This window comes from Crocodylus porosus, unplaced genomic scaffold (assembly GCF_001723895.1).
Source record: "Crocodylus porosus isolate Cpor-Errol unplaced genomic scaffold, CroPor_comp1, whole genome shotgun sequence".
Lineage (NCBI taxonomy): Eukaryota > Metazoa > Chordata > Crocodylia > Crocodylidae > Crocodylus > Crocodylus porosus.
Window position 1 is genome coordinate 118,624 of NW_017728927.1, and position 21,326 is coordinate 139,949.

General features: G+C 40.0%; 1 protein-coding gene and 1 long non-coding RNA gene across 4 annotated transcripts in view; one reads left to right on the plus strand and one right to left on the minus strand.

Annotated features, from left to right (window-relative positions):
• The window catches only part of BAIAP2L1 (BAI1 associated protein 2 like 1), an 88,695-nt gene that overhangs the window by 44,889 nt on the left and 22,480 nt on the right, over positions 1-21,326 (plus strand). For all 3 annotated transcript variants that reach the window (XM_019541755.1, XM_019541754.1, XM_019541756.1), the window contains one exon: positions 1,636-1,722. In XM_019541755.1, the coding sequence (XP_019397300.1) occupies positions 1,636-1,722 (87 nt within the window). The remainder of the gene's footprint in view (positions 1-1,635; positions 1,723-21,326) is intronic.
• On the minus strand, positions 1,729-19,981 carry LOC109314550. The gene is made up of 3 exons (XR_002102309.1): positions 19,849-19,981; positions 14,991-15,043; positions 1,729-2,909 (listed from the first exon to the last, which is right to left on the minus strand). It is a non-coding gene; the product is annotated as an uncharacterized LOC109314550 (long non-coding RNA).

Genomic DNA, 21,326 nt, shown 5'->3' on the forward strand with positions numbered 1-21,326 from the left:
GACCATTCATTCCATTTTCAAGTTATGGCAACCTATTGGGAATAATCAATTTTTAAAAAGTTCTCCTTGGTCACCTTGTTTACAGATTAAGCTGATCTTTTTTATGTTCCTGTGTGAACTGGTGTGACCAGCTGTGATAGTCATCAAAATGAGCACTTTGTCATGCTTGAGATTTTCTGCAGAGTCCTAAAATGACAGACATGTGTGAATCTATGGAGCCAGTACCAGTTTCAGTTCAGTTATTCAGCTATTTTCCCCTCCCTCTGACTAGAAGTTCTTCTGAAAGGATTTTGAAAAGTTATAGAAAGAGGCTTTCAAGTTATCTTATTTCATTCTTTCACTATACAGATGTGATTATTCTAGTAAAGTTTGATCCAGACACACGGGCAAATGAAAGAAATGGGGATGAATTTAACCGGTAGGCTGAGAATTGGACACAGAAGAGGGGCGTGTTATTCCCAGTGCTTTTCATATACCAGGCATTTAAGTGGGTACAGTGTCAGAATACAGAACTCCCGCTATGTAATCCATACATCAGGATAGATCCTTCCACCTTCTCCTACACTTCAGGTCACTTCTGAAATGTCTCCCTCTCACCCTGTTCGCCCAGTAAAGGGAACCTTGGAAGCACAAGGTCCATTGTGAAATCCTGAATGTGACTTCTTTTTAGGAATGGACCCTTTAACCTTTGTCCACACTAGCAACAAATTATGTGTTCTCCAAACAGATTTCTCATTCCTGTTTCTTTTTAACATGCCTGCATCTCACCAATTCTGCAAGAAAAATGAAAAACCTCACAAACACGAGGCCAACAGGGAGCCTGTTCCTTGTCGATTCCACCAAGTTGGTAGGCAGGGTAGCCCAAATGAGGTAAAAGCCCCTGAAAATCCCAGGGAAACCTTGAACTGGGGATGGAGTGTGCAGATGAGTTGAGTCAACTGTTGCCCCTGGCTTCTTCAAGGCAAGGAGCAAAACCCTTTTTTCTTTCATTTGCATGTATTCTTTATCTGCCCAGATATGCTTTCCTCTCTGACTAGTGCCTTCACACTTACTTGGACTGGGGGTGGGATTTAGGGTTCACTGCTGCCAGTCCCTTCTAACATTCCCTCCACTGAGCTACACCAGGCATTTTAGATTTTGCACTGTGAATTGTCACAATCTTGCTGATCTTCTGTCCAATTATAATAAATACACAATATGTCTATAAAAATCCATATACTAAAGAGTGTTTATCATGTTTACAAAAGTGTGTTGGTAGAATCAGTTTCCACATATCATGCAGCATTCCCTTGGTAAAATATTTAAATTATTGCTTTTATCTCTGGTTTAAAATTCACTGCCTTTTGTACAGCATGCTCCAAAGGCTAGTGGTTAGTATCCTGGAGTTTGGGAGATCCACATTCATGTCCCTTCTCTGACTTGATTTTCATTCCAGTTTATCCCAGGCAGATTAGAAATTTGAACCTGAATCACTCGCAGGCTAGTACTTTTACCAGAGTGTTGTAGAGTGTTGAGACTCTTTCTCTGCATACCACAGATCCAACAATTGTCCCAATGAAAGTGTTGCAGAAACTGAATGCTTCAACCAGTTTTGTTTTTAATGAGTACAAATTTTGCATTATTTTTTCCGTGTAGCTATGATACTTGCTGGAAGAGCATATTATGATGGCCTTGCAAAGATTGGAGATATAGCAACTGAATCTCCTGTTTCTAAAGAATTAGGTAAGTAAAACTGTAAATCATATTTTATTAAATTTCAGCATAAGATGCTTCTAATTTTTACTTTTCAGTTGATTATTCACAAAACTAATTAGATGTTCACAGAAAAGGGGTGGGCTGAAAAGAGTCCTGGGGCTGACTGTGTGCTAAGTGAACCCCTTAGCAAACTCTGTTATGCTGAAGGGAAATTTTTAGATGATTGCCCTGCACAGGATGGAGTATTTTATACCATTAGCTTTGATATACAATATGGTCAGCACACATTCACAAAATCTTACTAGTGAGGCTCACAATAAGGTTCTGAAGAGCAAAACGTGTTTTTTAGAATCACCAGATTTTTACTAAGTGTCAATTTCAATTTGGGGGTAAACTCCCATCTCCGCCTCCTGGCCTTCACATATCCATTTCAGATTTCATAAATTAAACACTTCTGCTTTTCACGGTACATATCAGTAGCATAAGTATGCACTTAAATTTGCTACCTCTCTCCTTCCTTTTAAATAGGAAATAAAAAATTATATTCCTTATTTCTTCACTTTGTCTGGAAGCACAGGCACTCTTGAAATAGAGCTTCTTGTTAAAAATATTTTTTGGTAGGGCTGTCTCTAGGAGGTCAGTGGGGTGACCAAATCCCAGGACTTTATAAAATATGATTTGCAGAGAATTCATGTGATCTTCCATGCAAAAATGTGTTTTCCTTGCAAGGTGGCTTCTAGCTGTTCTAGTTTGTCTGATGGGATATTTTATATAGGAGCAACTAGGTAATTAAAGAAACAACTGAAAAATGTTTCGAAGCAGGAGGAGTTGAGTCAGAGAGAGCAGAGAATTCAGGTATTGCCAGGAAGTAAAAAGGAACTCATTTCCCAACCAGTAAATTGAAAGCAGTTCATTGAAATACCTGAATGTCCACAGCATGCAGAACAGTCCTGGACCAGGCCAGTGGGTTGGGTGACCCGTGCAGAGCAGATTCCAGATTGGCTGGGGTGGGTGTCATGTGCAGAATGAGTCCCAGAGTGGGCACCACATGTAGGGATCATGAGCTGCCTGGAGTGGGCACTGCATGTGATGCACGTCCTGAGCCCTGCACTTGGGGCCACTCCAGAAACATGTGGGTCAACTCAAACCAAAGGGACTGGATGAGTGGGTCCACAGGACAGATATGGCCTGAGGGTTGGATCTTGATATCCTTGCTGTATATAAATGAAAAATATTATGTTTCATTTTCATTTCAGATACAAAAGTTAAGAAATTTTAGGAAATAAATGATTGGGATAAAGTATATTAGCATATGTTGTTTAATTGCAACATTTCATACCATCATATAGCTGGAAATCTAATCCCCATATTAAAATTTACATTAGAAATTTCAGTTACATTCTTCAGTAAGGTTATTCAGTTTGTACAAGAGGATTAACTATATTCTATTTAAAAGTCAGTCTTTTGAAAGAGTAACATCAAACTTTCAAAGAAGGATTAAAATCTGTGACAATACTCTGTAACAATATACAAGTAAATTAAGTTTCCTAACTCCCTGTTACTTCAGGCACATTTCCAAACAACCTGATGTTTTAGTACCATACCCTATTTTCCCCTTTAGGAAGCAGTGAAGTTATAACATTCAATCAACAAAAACACAGCTGTTGTGGAAATATTTGGGGTTGTGTCTTCAATAAGAAGTATGACATCACTGCAGAATTCAGCAAAAAGAAACTAGTTTGTTGGGGGGGGGTCTCTCAGTTACTTTGTAAAGTTTTCTGTTCTTTTATACATTTAATAGTATCTCTTGTTTCAACTATACTGTAATGAAAGCCTTTCCCTGAATTACTACATATTAAAACAGAGTGAGAGGTAATAATTTTTTTCTCCTTAACATCTGTGGAAAAAGATGGCAAGAGTTAAGTTATTCTGGGGGATTGGATTTTTTGTGCCTGTCTGTCTTTTCATGACTTATTCTAACGCTGCCATTGTGTGCGACTTTTCACATTTTGCTAACAAATGGTGGGAGTGGTACAACAGCAAACAGCATAAAGCAAATAGTTCATAACAATCATTCTCTTTCTTTCCTTTCCAAGTAACTTACATAAAGTATACTTTCTATTTTGGGCTATAGACCATAACAAGAATGCAGTTGTATAAAAATAAATGGAAAAATTATAGTTACTGGTAACAAAACTTAGTTCTGCCTTTTTGCATTTCTGTGCCTTTGCTAACCAGTTCTTTGACCTTCAAAGAATTGGTCAAAAGGCACAGAAACTTTATATTTACAGAAAGTCATGTAGTTGGAGGCTTGCCCTCTTTTCAAAGTTACGTGGCTGGGTAATCTGGAGCTAACTACTAAAAATAACTCTGTTTATTGCCCTTTCTTTAGTAAAGGAAAGTCGTGCGTGCCCCCCCCTCCACCCCCCCCCCAAAAAAAAAAAAAAAAATCTTAGTTTGGGCTAGCCTCACTGACAATGTTTGTTACTCCATTCATTAATCCTTTCCACCCAGTAATTATGAAATGTCCTGAAAATAGATTTTTTTTAAATGTGCATTCTGGCCTTCATTAGGATCAAAGCTTTAATGCTACACTTCAATCCACGTTATGCTGAGGCTGCTGCTGTAGAATTTATTTTTTCATTGAGAAAGTCTTGGATTTCTTCCAGGTTGGTCTGTGATAAAGTACTTCATGTAGAAGTACAAAAGGTCAGAGAACACTGGAAGAAACACTGTCATATTTTTAGGAGCCTGTGAAAAACCGTTCTCACATTTTTAAAGAGGCTGTCTAAACAGCAGTGAAGCAGCTCTCAAGCCATTAGAAGCAAAGGCATATACTTCTAAAGCTAAGTAAGAGGTCCTTGTGCTTTATCTTGGTTTAAATGCTAAGTCTCTCTGTGACTCTTACTCTTGCTGAGCTAAGTCAGCAACACTTATGTACATTCTGTGACTTCACTGGTATTATTCTTGGGCCAGACTCACCTTAGTGTAACAGAGAGAACTGTATTTCTTAAGTGAGTTTCCTTGTAGATTTGCCAATGGGCTCTATTCTTGACCGACAGCAACCTGACCAGATCACTGCTGTTACCTTCCCCAGCAACAGAAGGTCGTGTCAGTTTTAATCAGCTATGATCCTATACAGAGTGTGTGTGTGTGTGGTGGTAGGGGGTTGAGGGTTATGTACTAATTTCCCACAATGTATTTCAGTTGATTTTAGTGCTTTATTTTTATATTAGGAACCCAGCATGACTCTTTTCCATACGTGAGTGCCTTCACTAGTATGCTAGTCATACTCTCTACTGAACTCTCCTGTAGGATCCATGAATCATGCATTCCTTTCTATACGGCCCCACAGTTTCAACAGGTAGGGTGGGGATTGACCCCTCCCCCCCACCCACTCTGTGGCTTTGTGGTTAGGGCACTCTCCCAAGAAGTAGATGTGGGTTGAGCTTTCTCAGGTGATGAGGGCCTGCAATCCAGGTGTTCCACTTCTGAGCAAATACTCTAACCGGTCAGCTGTTACATCAGAGGCAAACAGCATTCTCACCACTATGGACTGCATCTTAGAAATGAAGCGGCTATGGGTGAAATTTGTGAGGAACCCAATCTTGTCAGTGTGGGTTAGTGGGCTCTGTGCATGCAGACAGGACTGGGACACCTGAAATCCAGAAATTACACCTAAGTTCATTTAGGGCTTAGGAAGGAGATGGGCACCTAACCTCAGGCTAAGCACTTCTGCACATACACAGAAGCATAACTGCCAGCCCCTGGGAAACTTCCAAGCCAAACAGAGAGGCATCTTGGCAGTGTAGGTGTTTCTGGGCATAAGCAGCCACTGAATAGGAGTTTTTTGGATCTCCAGTCGGGATTTAGGTAGACTTAGGTGCCTAAATCTTATTTTATAAGCACCCAACTTTTTGGATCTGCCCCCCATTCACCTAAAATCTTGGTCAAAATTTCTAAAATCTGTCATCTCCCAATAATATACTTTCAAGATCTCAAGTTGTTCAGAGACGAAGTTGTAGACCTAGTGCCAACCATATGTGTAAACATTTATTTACTAAGTGGTGGGGGGTGCGGAGTGTGCAATACAAGGATTACAGAAAAGGAAGTAAGATCACCCGTTCCTCCCCACCCCTTCTTGCAACCTGTGGAATATCAGAAGCTCCTCTTCACAGCTAGGGACAAAAGTTGCACATACACTGGTTTAAGTGATCAGAAACTGGTTTCAGTTTGCAACAGAACATAAGTTCAGCACACATAAACCAGTTTCAAAGTGGCCAAAACTGATTTGAGATAAAAACGGTTGGAGCTCAACCAGGTTTTTGCAACTTCTGTCCCAGACCCCTTCCAGGTTTAATATAAACCAGAGTCCCTCAGCACCCTAGCATGCTCTCTGGGCTGGGCTGTGCTCTCTGCTCCAGCACAGCAGGCCTGGCCCCATCCCTCTGCTCGCCAGCCAGAGCAGGGCCAGGCAGGGGTGGGGACTGGGCCAGACCCCAGCCCTGGAAAGGAGCAGGGAAGAGGTTTATTCCCACCCTCCCTACCCTGTCCCAGCAGCATGGGCCTGCCAGTCATTTCTCCACTGACTGCTGCAGCAGCAGGGGTGTGGCCAGCCCCAGCTGTAGCCTATAGTGAACTGGCCAGGGAAGGGCCCCCCTCCTTGTCTGGACCTGAGCTGGAGTCCACCTGGCTCCCCCCTTACTGCTGCAGTGGTAGGGGCAGGAGCATGGCCAGACACTGGCCAGCATGGACCCCTAAGGCAGAGGGGCCAGGGAGGGGTGTTATTCTTCTCCCTGCCCCCCGGGGACCATTGTGGGGTCTGTCAGACCCGAGTGCCTCCACCAATTGCTCCCTGCGCAGGGCGAGTGGCAGAATAAGCCCCCTCTGCCAGACACTGGAGGGAAGGCGGAATAACCCCCCTTTCTGCCCCCTCACCTAAGGGGCCCTGCGACTGGCCTCTGGCCACACCCCTACCCCTGCTGCTGGAGCAGTGATGGGGAAGCAACCCTCACTAGGGCAGCTATGGCCACCCCTCCGAGCTTCAGTGCTACCCCTCACCCAGTTCAGTTCATGGCAGCTCTGACTAATCCACTCCTGCCTTCCTGCTTCCCCCCTAGGAAGAGGCTCGTGCTCCTAGACACCATGACAGGAGCTGCTGCCCTTGTCACGGTCACTCCCCCTTGCCACTCCAGTGGCAGGGGTGGGGGCATGGCCAAAAGCTGGCTGGCAGGGCCTCTTAGGTGAAGGGGCATGGAGGGATGTTATTTCTCCCCTCCGGTGTCTGGTGAAGGGGGCAGGAGGAGGCTTATCCCACTGCTTGCCCCACACAGGGAGTGATCAGCAGTTGAGTCTGGCAGACCCCACTGCAGTCCCCTTGGGGTAGAGGGAGGAATAAGCCCCCTCTGCCTCAGGGGGCCATGCAGTCGGTGTCTGACCATGCCCCCACTCCTGCCACTGCAGCAGCAAGCGGGGAGCACAAGGCAAACCCCAGCTTGGGTCCAGACAAGGAGTGTGGAATTAAACCCACTCCCTGGCCAGGTCACTTAAGGCTGCTTCTGGGGCTGCCCACACCCCGCTCCCCAGCACAGCTTCCAAGGGCTGCTGTAGTGCCCCCCAGCTTCTGGCCTGAGCCACTGCAGGAATGTGCCTGCATTTCTGGAGTTAACAGTGAATGTCTACAATCCCACAGGCCGCGGACCCGAAAAAGCTGCTCCTGACGGGGCGGCGGCAAGCAGCTGGACACAGAGCCACTGCTCCGCCCAGCTCCGCGCCACTGCTGCTCTGCCCAGATCCGCAGGGCCCCCGAAAGCATGGTGTCCGGAACAGTCGCCCTGATTTGCAACCCCTCTCCCAGGGACAGCCCTGAGTGCAGGAGTGCTGGACCAGAGGATTCACATAGCCAAAGATCCATGATCCTGTTCCACCATTTTTCCTGATTCCTGCTGCGCATGCTGTAGTAGAAGAAGCCCCATCTGGGATTGCAAACAGATTCTGTAAGGACTTCCTTACCAATGTAGCCAAACCAGATGAGTTCCCTTCACTCAGGGTATTGCTGGCACAAGAAAGTTTTGTTACAAAGCTTCTCCCCAGCTGAATGTATAGTGCTTGTTGCTGTAAATATTACTGTTTGTATTAAAACAAAACCTTAGAAAAGTGCTTCCTGCTGAACTTGCCTGCTAACATCTGAATTCAAGGTTTTCTTTTTGCTATACAACAATGATGGCATCACTAACACTTGAAAGGTTGGTAGGCCATCAGATGCTGTAGAAGTAAAATAGAATGGTAGACTCAAGTCCCGCCAGTTAAGACTCTTGAGATCATGTTTCAAATTTAGTTATAAAATAGGTTTTGAAAATTGGCATACTATAATGTAACTTTATTTAAAATTTGTGAAAAAAATAGATATTAAAACACTCTGTTGAACCATTTTATCATTGAACCCAAGCCTACTGGGTGACCTGGAGTACGTGTTTTATCAGTAGGAAAAAAGAATGGAATCACAAATTGAATCAACCAATATCTCCCTGCCTTAATAAGAAAACAGCTGTGAATTTGAAGAAGTGGTACACTTGTCTCCCTGGAATGATCCAGTAGACGGGACATGGTAGGAGAGGCTATAACCAGAAATGTAATGAGACTTAAAAAGGCTATAGTCAGGTATACGGGGGTCAGGGAAGAAAATGGGAGAGGGGGAAAATGCACGGATGAAGAAGAAGAAAAGACACAAGTAAGATGAAATATCCAGAAGTCAGAGAGAACAACTTTTTTTCCCCCTTAGGGCGAGATGGAAAGTTTCAGTTTCAGAAGGGGAAAAAATAAGCCGAAGCTACTGAAACTTTGGGTTCAATTTCAGCAGTTTTCAAGTAAACTGGATGGTCTTTTGTTCATCTTCATCTCAGCACAAAAGAAGCAATGCGTAACAACTGTGATATAGTGCTCACTGCATTTTATGGTATGATTGCCAGACTCTTAAATGTAATTATTTGGGACCACACCCTGCAGTTCTTGTGGATTTAATTTGAGGAAGGACTGCTGGGTATAATCTTGTATCTATAAAAGCACTATACTTTCATGAGGGAATAAAACAATCTCAAAAAGTGATGTTCTAAAATCAAAATTGCTCTAAATCTTCAAACTCTGGCTTTACACGTACCTATTACAGAAGGTAGAGACAGGGACTCAAAACCTGGTTTTTAAACAGGCAGTGATGAATCTGTACCCTTCTATTTATTTTTAATTATGTTACAAAACACTACAGCTGTTTCTTTGATGGCATATTTAATAAGATAAAGTTATCTCTTATAGAACTGGTATGCTAGGATTTTGTGTTTGGGTTGTTTTTTTTAAATAAACATCAGTATTATGATTCAGACTTTAGTACTGTAAACATTTGTGATGTTTCCAAGATAAGGAATATTGGTTGGCTTCTGTGAGGCATCACTTGAGCAGATAGCTTTATATAATAATATCTGATAATGTTAATGTAAATATAAGCAGATACTGTTGGAACATATACTTTCTAAAACACTGAAAATGTTTTGCATGTCTTCTATAAAATAAAACTGCTTTCAGAATATAATTGTACAAAGCACTTTCAAAAGCAGTAAAGAATCTGGAATTCTGACACCAAAGTGTATGCTTTTTATACTTGTGATTCAGATGAATCTAATTCCATAGTTCTTGGTCTCAGTATCCTACTTGTAATCCTTCAGAGTGGTGGTGTTTACATTTTAGCCATAGTCTGCCATTGTTTCATGAACAGAAGTCCCATTGACCCCATGGAAGTTCTGTATAAAAAATGATGGAAAGATATGGAATATCTATACTAAGAATAAAAGCAAGTATCATAAGGATTGGGCTTTTATTTTTAAGACAGCTACAATAATTTGTAGAGTGACTTAAAAGATTAGAAGATAATTGAAAGAATAATTACAAAATCCCTTTAAAATATTGTGTGTGATATTTTTTAAGGAATTTTGTAATTATTCTTCAATTATCTTCTAACTTATTCAATTTCTGTCCTATAGATACTGTTATGATTACTGTAAGGAAAGGAAAATTGTGGGGAAAAAAAGCTTTGAGGAGCCCACTCAGCATAGAAACTCCACTAGTTGCTGATAGCAGACAAGTTTCAAATACAGACTTTGTAACAACCAGGGTAATTGTTTGCTAGGATAGGAAAGGAGGAGACGTAACCTTGTAGGAGGCTGTTGCTAGATCTAATGGCCATTTGGATCAGTGTTACTTCAATTCTGTTTATGACCTTGGGTATAAGACTAGTAGGTAAATGGGAAGGAGGAGGTTTTCTAAAAAACCTCTTCAGTTTTTAAAACCTAAGAGGTTTTTTTTCTTCTTCCCTCTTTAGTGCCCTCATTTATTAAAAGCCATCTATTATCAACATATAAAATGGCCTGTAGCATATATACTTAGGAAGGTGGGAGAAATCAAAGGCTGAGTCAAAAAGGAATACAAAAATTTCTGAAGCCTTATGAGAGCTGATGGCTGTTGTGCACTAGGCATGAAACTTTGGTTAGAGCCTCCTCCCCACCCTACATATTCACACAGCCCTGTTGGAATCCTGCAAAATAGCACTCCCAGTAATTACTTCCCTGTCAGGCAATTACTTCCTTGTTTCTTGGGAAGACCCATAGTGATACATGGGTTGAAACAGAGAAGAACAGAATACAGATAGCAAAATTGGGCTCATAAAAGTAGACTGATAGTATTCTCTTGCAACCTGAAATTTTCTCATCACAGACCAAGGGATGCAAGGAGCTCCTGCCTCCCCTTTCCCATCCACACACTTACACCTGCTGTCATTCTTCATATTTCCCTGTGAAGGAAATCTGACTTTTACCCAGTGAAAAATGTAATTCAGACAGCTGTATGAAAACTGGTAGCTATTTCTTTTGCCTTTAGGAAGTAAAGCAACGTTTCTCAATAACATTAATAGCAATTTTCACCCCAAGGAACTGGGCCTCAAAATAAATACTGTAGATGATGACCCATTACATGGAAAACAATCTGGAGGTTATGGTAAAGTATGCGTGCAGCTTACCCTATTATACTATTTTTTTCTTATCAATTTAAATTTATAAGACAGAGTTTTCCTTTTCTTGATAACCCTATGTTGATTATTTCTAGTGAAGTAGCAGCTAATTCATGAAAGATGGGGGAAGGAAGTTAAATAAAGAATCATAGGTTCCTTATGAGTTATCATCTCCATCAATGAAATGTAATTTTTAGAAGAAAGTGAAAAGTGACAAAAATAAATCATGTTTCTTGGGACAATTGGCCAACCACAGCTAATATTAACTGATTAAGCAGGCTTGTTTAAAGCTTTTGTAGTGAACAGTATGGTTAATAGGAGTCAAGTGTGTGTGTAATATTTATAATTATGCATTCAGGATTGTTTGCAATGCATCGTAAATGTTATAAGGGTGAATTCTGTCATGATGGGGAAATGTGCACTACATCAGAAATCTAACTAAGGGACATTTGAAGACAGTTGGAGTTTTGTTATCAATTAAGTGACTAAACTTTTTTCTTATGGCTCTGGTAGTTAGTTCATGACCACCAAATTCTGAAAGATACTCTACCTCCTTCATTTAGCTCTGGAAGTTAGGTTTAAATATCCCATAAGATTGTGGGCTTCTCTTTATTTTAGTTATGAACTTTTAGAATTATCTAGAAACAAATGCTTGTAAACCATATTACTAGCAACTAAAGTTAAAGAAATTGGAAAATTAGAAGTAATGCTTTTGCTTATAAGCTTTTACTTTCATAGATGCACTAAGTTTGTATTACAGAAGTGGCTGTAGCACTTAGTCACATAACTGTTGCTGTAAACCAAGTCCTACTTTGCCATGCTGGTTTGCAAAGTAGAGAGAGGGTAGAAGGAACCCTCTTTTCATGCCAAGCGGCAGAACAGAATCTCTCCATTAGTATGTCTGCAAACAGTAGGAGAGACTGGTCCTACTATTTTAGGGGAAGTACTGGGCCGTCACTCAGCAAGAGGTGATATGTAAAGGTTGCATGCACTCCTGTCCAAAGGAACAGCAAAGTTCACTCCAGTTTATGCATGCTGGATCCTGCATTTATTCCAAAAAAGTTTTGATTTCAAAAGGCTTTACCATTACCATTTATTACCAAACCTTTGTTACACTGTTTAGATAAAACTGCTTAATTGTAAAGGAATGGACCCCAATTGCTAGCTAGATTTTAAAAGGGTGTTCAGAATGCTAACTAATAATGTGCTTTAGTGACAGGGTATTTTTCAAATCCTTACATGGATGATTAATCTAACTTTTACCGTCTTTATTGTGGCTTTCGCGTAACTATTGAGATCTGTGATTGCCCTAATAAACCAATTAACTTGTGCTTTTTTTAAACAGCAATTTCCTGAAACAACAATATCTTGTGCTCATCTTGTTGCAGTAATCAGATATTTTATATCATAAAAATAAGTGTGATATTAAGTAAAATTGTTACAAAAAGACAAATGAGTAACATTGTAATTAGAAACATGAGTTGGGGGTGGGGGGCGGGATTTTTTTTTTTTTTAATTCAGACATGGTAGGTAGAAATATTTTGTTACAAGCCAAACACGTTCAAGCATAATAAGGAAAAAACAATTACCTTTTTACCAAAAAAAAATTATTCTGTTTTTTGTCAAACAGCAGTGAAAATCCTCCCCCCCCTCCGGACTTTTTTATTATACTAAAGTCAAACAGACTTCTCCCAGAGTTTCCTACTGAAAGCTTCTATGCAAGTGTTTAGTTATTCTCAACCATGCCATGGCATCTTGGGGTGCCTTGAGATCCTTTCAGAGTGCTACAGAAGGCCACTCAGCATTAGCACTGTTGGGTTTACAGAAGTCATTCGCAAGATAATCCCAGAGATTTCAACTAGAAATCCACAGTTGTGGTCTTTCTGACTTATTTGCAAAAGAAGTGAAAAGGAGTGAAAACCTACAAGCTGGCACCAAGGAGTGCCTTAAGGCATCCCCTGGATAGACTCAAGTTTAAAAAGGTTGAGAATCCCTGGCTTAGAGCTTTGGACTAGGACTTCAGAAATCTGGGTTCAGTGCCCTATTCTGCCATATATTTTGTCTGTTACTGAGTGTGCCACCTACTTCCTGTACCCCATCTGTAAGAAGGGAAGAATGGCACTTTCCTATTTACAGGGTTATTGAGTATAAGCACATTACAAATTGAGACATTCCAGCTCTAATGTTATTGGAGCCAATATCTATGTACCTTTGGTTTCCATGGGTCCTGGACTGGGACTCATGTCTTTAACTAGCTATTCCTATTTCTGAGCCATTAGAGTGATATTATAACTGTTATAGTAAGCCATGTCTTCTTGACGGCCAAGCTCATTTATACCACTTATGTGTACTTTATCAGCTATGACTATTTTTTTCAGTTTTGGCATAAAGCCTCTCAGTGACCAAATCACTATAAATCAGAGGGTTCATTTTATTATTAAAGTCGTGGTCTAGTGCTTGACTTTTATTACTTATGTCTACAATTAAGCAGGCCTAACGATTGTGCTGCCCATATTGCATGTCTTTATTTCTTGCCATAAATTTTCTGACCTTGCCACCACGGGATGATTGAAAGAAAAATTAATTTTGGCTCTTAATTGTATTTTTGCTGCTCCTTCCTCGTATTCCATTCAAGTGAGAGTTTTTAAATTTAACTATTATTTGTTTTGGTTTGCTGCTTTGGAAATGCTGAAAATATGTGTATTTGAAGTAGAATTACTGATAATTTTTAGTTCTTTAAAATTGTAGGATAGCTGGTGAGAGTCGCTTCTCTATGAAATCCAAATGAAATTTCCTCTATTTGTTGTTTCTTTTCGGCCTTGTATGTAGACTGTGCTGTTAAACAGCACTTGTGCTAAAGATGCCTGAATCATAGGGAAATTTCAGTTGCTAATGATGGATTCTCTAGTCTTTCAAAACAAATTGGGATTGCCTTAATTTGCTGTTACTGTAAATTCAAATTTATTGTACTCTATAGAACTAGTCAGACAAGCAAACAATACTCTGAAAGGGATGTCTTTTTCTTTTTCATTTTCATGTCTAAATGTTAAGAATCTAATGGACTCTCTTCTGTCCTAACACCTGTAGCAGTCACATTTCAACTGCATATAATCCTGCAAATGTAACAAGCAACTCCCACAGATCCACTTCAGAATAATAATAATAATAATAAAACTAGTTTGTGCTAGTTAGTTACTTAAATTTTCCACTGTATTCTAGCTCTTCTTGAAAATGTTCCACCTTGTAACTCTTAATGTAAGGCAAAAGCTTAAGCTGTTTACCCAAAACATTGGTTTCTAAATTGCAAAAATGCAAGTCAGAAGACTGCTCTTTTGTTTTGTTTTTTTTACGTTTTCTGATTAATAAACAAGACAGCCATTTGAGCCTTAACTTAAAGATCTGGGAGTGCTATTTTCCTCTCCACCAACTCAAGTACATGACTTGGATATCATGTTCTCATTACTGAGAAACCTAAGCAGAAAAAGGAAAGCTTGCTTACATAATCTGGGCTAAACTCAGCCCTGGTTTAAGCTAATGCTGTTTCATTGACTTTACTGGAGTCATGCCTGCTTGCACCAGGGCAAAAATTGACCCTTTCAACTGGAATCCTATTTCACCAGCCTTAGAAAGCTAACACCTAGAGCTTTTTCTTCATTAGCTCATTAAATCTAGAGAGAAAGGTTCCAGGTCATCCTCTCACATCTCTTGCCCTATGCAGGATTGTCCCCCTGTTTGTATAGTTCACAAAAGTCCCCCTATTTGGAATAGACTTGTTGCCATATGCCTTGCTGTCCACGTGCAACCAACTGCTGGATTTTTCTAGTGCCCCATCCTGTTGAAGTTTTGGAAAATCATAGTTTTCCTACTGTAGTGACAGATACTATGTAGGGCCAGTTCCTACAAAACATTAAAATACATATAAACTGGATTTTTCCTTGAATTGAAGTGGAAGAAGAATGTTTAATGTTGACTTAAAAAGATTCAGAAAGCTATCATGAAAATGAAATGCAAAGTGGGGCTTAAAGAACACCTTCTTCAACATAAAATGTTTTGAAACTTGATTTTTAAAGAAGCTGAACAGGAAGCTCTAAACTGCTTTTTTTTTTACTCAATGTTAAAACAGCTGCATGTGTACACTTGCATGTTATCTAGTAAAGCTGAGACTGTTTTCATTTTTAACCAAGGTGTGGTAAATAATTATGTAGTTACTTTAATAATGTGCTTGCTCATATCATCTACTTACCAGTCACCATTTCAGTTGTCCATTTGTAAGTTCTAAAGTTTTGCTATCAATAACTGAAAAAAAAATTAAAAAGGGAAAATATTTAGGTAGATTATACAGAAGTAATGACCTCATTATTAATTTAGAATTAATTAGCCTATTGCTTGGTCCCAATGTTACATTTCTGGTCAGTGGCTACATGGGTGTATATTCCATCTCTTTTGAACAAGTAGCATTGTCCATACTGTTTAGATACCCTATCTTATTAACCCGGGTTACCTCTGAACTCTTTGGAGGTGGAGCTTTACTTTTTCTAATATTTCAATAACCCTTATCAGAACTGACCTGTTACTGTACTATGTCAACTCTCACTTGACTCTGAAATAGCTATTGAGAGGGCCTTTCTAAATCCTGCCTTAGACACTAGTAGAAATTCAGGCTGTTAAAAGATGGTACCTTTTCCTTCTGGTTCTTTTACTCTAATCAGTAGTTCTGAAGATGAAACAAACTGAGTTTTATTTAGAAATATACTGGGGCTGGAGGAAAATGTAACACCTTTTTTTGCTCTTCCATGTTCATTATTCTGTATGTTATAAACTGAAGAAAGTTTGTAAGTAGTTTAATAAGACAAGTTCAGGCAACCAAATCTGAGCATCTTCTTTAGCACTACCTATATTCTGAAGCAAACTGTCTGGGCCCTAAGACAAACAGATTTTGCTATAACCATCAAGTCAGCCTCTCTGTGTGTTCTCCTGCATTTGTTGTCAGGGTGGTTAATTTACCAATTATGCAAACTGCATATGCAAATTGCATATGTAATATTGCTTGGCACTCTATCCTCTGATTCATTACATTTTATAGTAACCATACCAACATGTCCACATGCCTGCAACACACCCTCTGACTGTCCCAAGCAGAGTATCTCGCACCTGTAATCATAGCTGTGACAACATCCCTTCAGGGCAAAGAGTGCATACTAAAAACATCTGTGGTGGGTGTGTGCTAGCCTGGCACTTTCATGATATGCCCAGGGTTTAAGGCAGTAGTGAAAACACCAAGGAAGGGTAATCTCATAGTGTGACAGACTATAAAGAGAATAGCTGTAGTGTATGTTTTAGTATCCCATTTCTCTGGTATCTGCTGTATGTTCTTTACTGTATGTAGAACATGCTCCTGATCGTGGCCAGTGCTCTGTCTGCAGAACTTAAACACAGGATTTCATGGTCATATAATGTTGAGCTTGGTATATTGAAAATCACAGGCAGGGGTCCATTCCCTCTTGACTAATTCCTGCCAGTCATAAGCCTTCCCACAGATTTGTACGTAAGTGCATAGCTGGCCAAATATTTGTCAGTCTTTGTTTTTCCTTCTCAGTATTATTCTGCTAATGCATAAAGAAATAAGTGAGTGACTTTATTGAAGCTTCTCTTGCAGATGAGTGGAAACTAGATGATGCTAAACCTAAATAAGGTTATAGAAGGTAGGCAACTGACAATTAAGCATGTGCACAAAATAATAAGATTTAATATTCTCAGCTCCAAGACACAAAATGCCTACAGTCCTTGGTGAAAAAGCATATAGTTGGACCCAAAAAAACTATTATCAAGTGGATGTCAATGCAAAATAAGTTTTTAATTTTGAGATTTTTTTTTTAATTCTTTACATTTTGGAGTTGGATGTTTCTGGCAATGCTGAGATTGAGGAACTGGTAAGCTGTACAGACAGCCCCAATGTCAAAATTGAATTGGAGCACCCAGATTTGCTCTATTACAGAGCTATTTTATAACTCATATCTACCACTTCCCTATTATCCTTTTAATTTCTTCAGTGCTGATAACTTGCACTAAGCTTCATATCCTGCTGTCTCTGTGTTGCTTGTGCTGGTCTTGTACACAAGCAGCTCATTTGTGTGATCTTCCATTACTAATCTGCCTGAAGAACCACAGTGCTTCATCCAGGCATGCTCAGGCTTGTGACTTGTGTTGTAACTTACTTTCTTTTGTGCCTGATTTGTATAAGGATTGCTAGGTGCTTATTTGTTTACCTAGGTTGGTGCTCAAACATGCAAAGCCACTGCATGTGACATTTCCAGGGCCTTTACTGAATGTCAGTCTTTTATATACATTTATTTGATATATATTAATATGCAGTGTCTTCCTATATTTTGGCCAAAAATGTGCCTGTAGCAGTCTTTTAAAGTTATAAATAATGTTGTGACAAGTGGAAAAACAAGTTTGACATTTTCATTTATTATTTATAATGTGCCCGCTTTGTGTGTGTTTTCTTTACAAAATAAAATTATTTACTGCAGCCTTTAATTTATCACTTATTTGAAATGAGATAAATTTTTAATGTTAATTTACATATGTTTGATGTAACACTAGGTAAGAAAATTCTAATCTTCTAATCCTTTTTTTTAATACACACTGTGGAACTTACTATAGGTCTGATTTTGCAGCCCTTGCTCAGTGGGAAGTCTGTTGAGAATTTTGCCTGAATTAAGACTTGGGAGATCAAAACAAAGTGGAAAAAAATTCAGAGAAACAGCTAAAACGCTGATAAAAATGGCATTTAAATCTACTTTTTTTAAAAAGGTGTTACGTTAACCAATATTTTTCATATTCCTTTTTAAAAAAAATGGTCCTTTCTTGAATAATTTGAAAATTTACTAAACTTTTTGTTATAAATATTTTATGTATTTTTCTTCTCTTGGAAATGGTTGTATGGCAGTGTCTAGGTTGTAAACTGTTCATATGTTGTTGTATGGAAAGCATGTGGGGCATGAATGTTCATCGCCCTTATTTAAACCCACCTGTCTTGGTGATAATGAAATGAATCAGACTGATTCATAAAATGTACATTCACTATTTGTCTTCAGCATTAATTTTCATCTGTACCTTTAAGTAAAATAGTCTGGTTGATATATTAAATGCAGTTATGACTCATTTTTATAAGATGAAAATAGCAGAACAATATACAATCTTTGATGTTCATAGAATACTAACTTCGGAAAATCAAATATTAAAAAATTAAGAAAAGGTCTAATTTAGTTCTTGTGATAATTGTCACGTAGTCACATTCATGTGGTCTTTCATGTGCTTATGGAATCCTTTCACTAGGACCTCCCCAATCGTTACTTCTTCCCCATGAACTAAAGAAGTATCAAATTTACTTGAATCCAAGACTGCTTTTTACCCTGATCAACACAGGGGAGGGGAAAAGGACCCTTGTCTTGGAAGTGTGTGTGTGGGGGGGGATGCAGCTGTTGTGGGTCCAACTGGCCCTGACCGACGCTGAAGCTCAGAGTCAGCACCATGCTTGCTGCCTCCCCCTTTCAGTCCCCCACCACCTCCCTGTCACCACTATATCCCATCCTTCCTTTCTCCACCGCCCCCCTTACTGTCATTTGGGGTTCTGACTCCACTCCAGTCCAGATTACAGAGCACAAGCTGGCTTCAGTCCCACCTGGCCATGCTCCCTGGGTTGGAGCCAGAGCTGGGGCAGGAGCTGCGGCCACCACGACCACTGCTGCATGACTGGGGGGGGAGCCAGAGCCAGCATGTATTCCTTGTCCCAAGCCAGCGCAGAACCAGAACTGAAGCCCTTCCAACTAAGGAGGGAGTGCAGGGGCAAGTGGAGGGGAACACAGGACCATTTTACCTGGAAGGGTGTCTGTAGTTTTTTTTCCCCGTCTCTCCTTGATACATCTGAGGTTATACTGCGATATAGAAAGGCAAGACAAAGTTGTCCCAAGATGTTTAACATTCAGGGCTTGTTTTCACTGAAAAGACAATTTATAACTTGTATGCTGCCTCAAACTCAAGTCCTGTTCATGCACACACAGTGTTACTGTGAATGTGGTGGTGCTTTCAGCTCAAGTTGACTGGTACAGGCTAATGCTCAAGCGAGCACAACTTGTCTGATGTTAACATGACCACACTGTGTTTTAGATGTAGACTATCTTCCACAATTTACTGGGAAAGAATTAATAAAGCAGCTGATGTTCCTGCAGAACCGTAAAGCATGCTCCTTTCTAGAAGTCCTAGAACCACACTAGTTAATGAAGTGCCACTGGGAGGAAAAACAGCTCTAGCATATTTTGCAGTGTGGGTACCTCTTACTGGATCTAAGCTAAATTGAAGGCGCAGACGGAAATGCAGCTTCCTGGTCTAACTCATGATCCTCTGCAGAAAGAGTCAGGAGTTAAACTGATCCCTCTGAACCAACAGATGTTAGCTGTTGGGTTGGAAGGGTGGAGGATTGGCTCCAATTTGGAGCCAGTCTAGGGAGCGAGACTGCATCTCTGCAAAGGTTCTCCCCTAGCTCCACTTGCAGCTCTGGTGCTGTCTGGATAGGAGGGTGGGGAGAAGGCAGGGAAGGGAGCTCGTTCTGGGTTCCCCAGCTGTGTTGGAGTGTGGGTTGGGTGGATTAGAGACCCCCCCAAGTCAAGGAGGTGGGGGGAGCCTCCAATCTACCCATCCCACCTGCCAACACTGCTGCCCGGGCAACTTCCAGAACAAGCTCCCTCTCTGTTCCCTTGCCCCCCTGCCCCACAGCCCATTCTGAAAACAGTGCATGAAGCAGGGCAGCTCAGCCTTGCTCCTGGTGCATGCAGACACAAGTTACTGAGGGCAGTAACACAAGATGCTGAGGGCACTCCACTTTGGAGTGCCTTCTTCCGAACCTCACGTAGTGAAGGTTCTGATTTTCGCAGGATCAGGCCCTTTTAAAGCACTCTGCAGCTGTGCACTTGTGTTTGATGACAGCTGTAGAGTGCTTTCAGGGGTCAGATCAGGCAAAAATTGTCACTTTTGTCTGTGCTTTGAGAGAAGTAACTTGAGTGCAGGCTACTTCAGTTTACTGTGTAGTTCAGACCTACCTTTTTGTCTGGTCTCTTTCAGTATCCTAAAGGTTTGCAAGTTCCACAAGATTCTTCAGAAGAGCAACACAGATGTTGGTTACACTGATTCAGAGAAATTATGTGATTAGAAAAACACAAACTGGACTTTTTGTTTTTGGTTTGCTTAGGTTTTTGTCTTTGTTTTTTAAATAAGAATTTGGTCAATTAGGTATAGAAAAGTTCATGCAAGAGTGAATAGATTACTTTAGTTTTGTACTAGAATTCATTTTTTGAGGGGAAAAAACCTGATGTAGAAAGCTTGAGCTTTTTACTCGCCTACATCAGAGAAGGGTCTGTCTCACTTCTGCATCAAATTCAATGAGACTTCATTTAACGTGGTCCAAAAGGGTTGACATACTAGGAAACAGTTTTACATAATGAAGAAGCACATAGCTGGAAAGGTTATGAAACTGAGATAAGAATAAATTTAGACTTGTAAAAAAAGAAAACAGTTAAAAAATCAATTTGACAATACCTGTTTTAAAACACAACAGTTCATATAACTTGAGTATGTATATAGAGAAGTAGTTTTTCTTTTAGAACAGTTCAGTAAAAAGATTTCCACTGCTAAGGAATGCAATCAGAATTGTAAGCCTATCTGTTCATTTAAACCAACAGTTGCAGCAAGCTTTTTTTTATACTCCTACTTTTACTAGGTTTCTAATTTTAAAAAAATTATGCTGTGATAGCATAGTTTTTTTTGCAATTGTTGGCATTGAATGCTTTGAGCAGTAAGAGTGTGTGTGTGTGTGTCCATTTCATTTAATTTATTCCCATTAGCAGTTATGCTGAATTTATGAAAAGGCTGACTTCTGAAAGTGTGGTGTGGACATAACTCCTTGTATTAGTCTGTACATGCAAGCGCCAGTCCAGCAAACCATGTAAGCATGTACTTAATATTACTGGTGTAAATGCTCCCATTGGTATCAGCGAGACAAGTTGCATTTTTAACTTTTAATCATTTGCTTAATAAAGCTGTATAGTAAGGACTGAATGTGATATATATTTTTAAATAGCCAAGGTTTTGTGGGGGGCTTGTTGGGGGAGGGGCGTTGGTTTTTGTCTGTTGGTCAAATGCTGTTGTTATAAATGTAAACTATGGCCTTCATTCTGCAAAACAGTCTGCTAACATGGACCCCATCACCTCAGTAGAACTCCCCCTGCACACAAGAGATTGTATGGGTTGATCCAGTTTCAGGATTAGGGGTTTTGGCTTCTGATTTATTTTCCAGTTCCTTTCCTGGCATCACTACTTCATAGAAAGAAAAATTACTTTTTTAAGATTTATTGGACACCAAAAACTCTTTTAAATCCAACTTTTTCAAGCACTTTTAGAATTTCAGTGGTATTTGTCTTAACTGCCTTCCCTGCTTGCCTTTTCTCTTTATAAATAGAAACTTTTCTGTCTGCTTCTTAACTGAAAAATAGAAGCTATTTCCTTTGCTATTCTTGGAAAA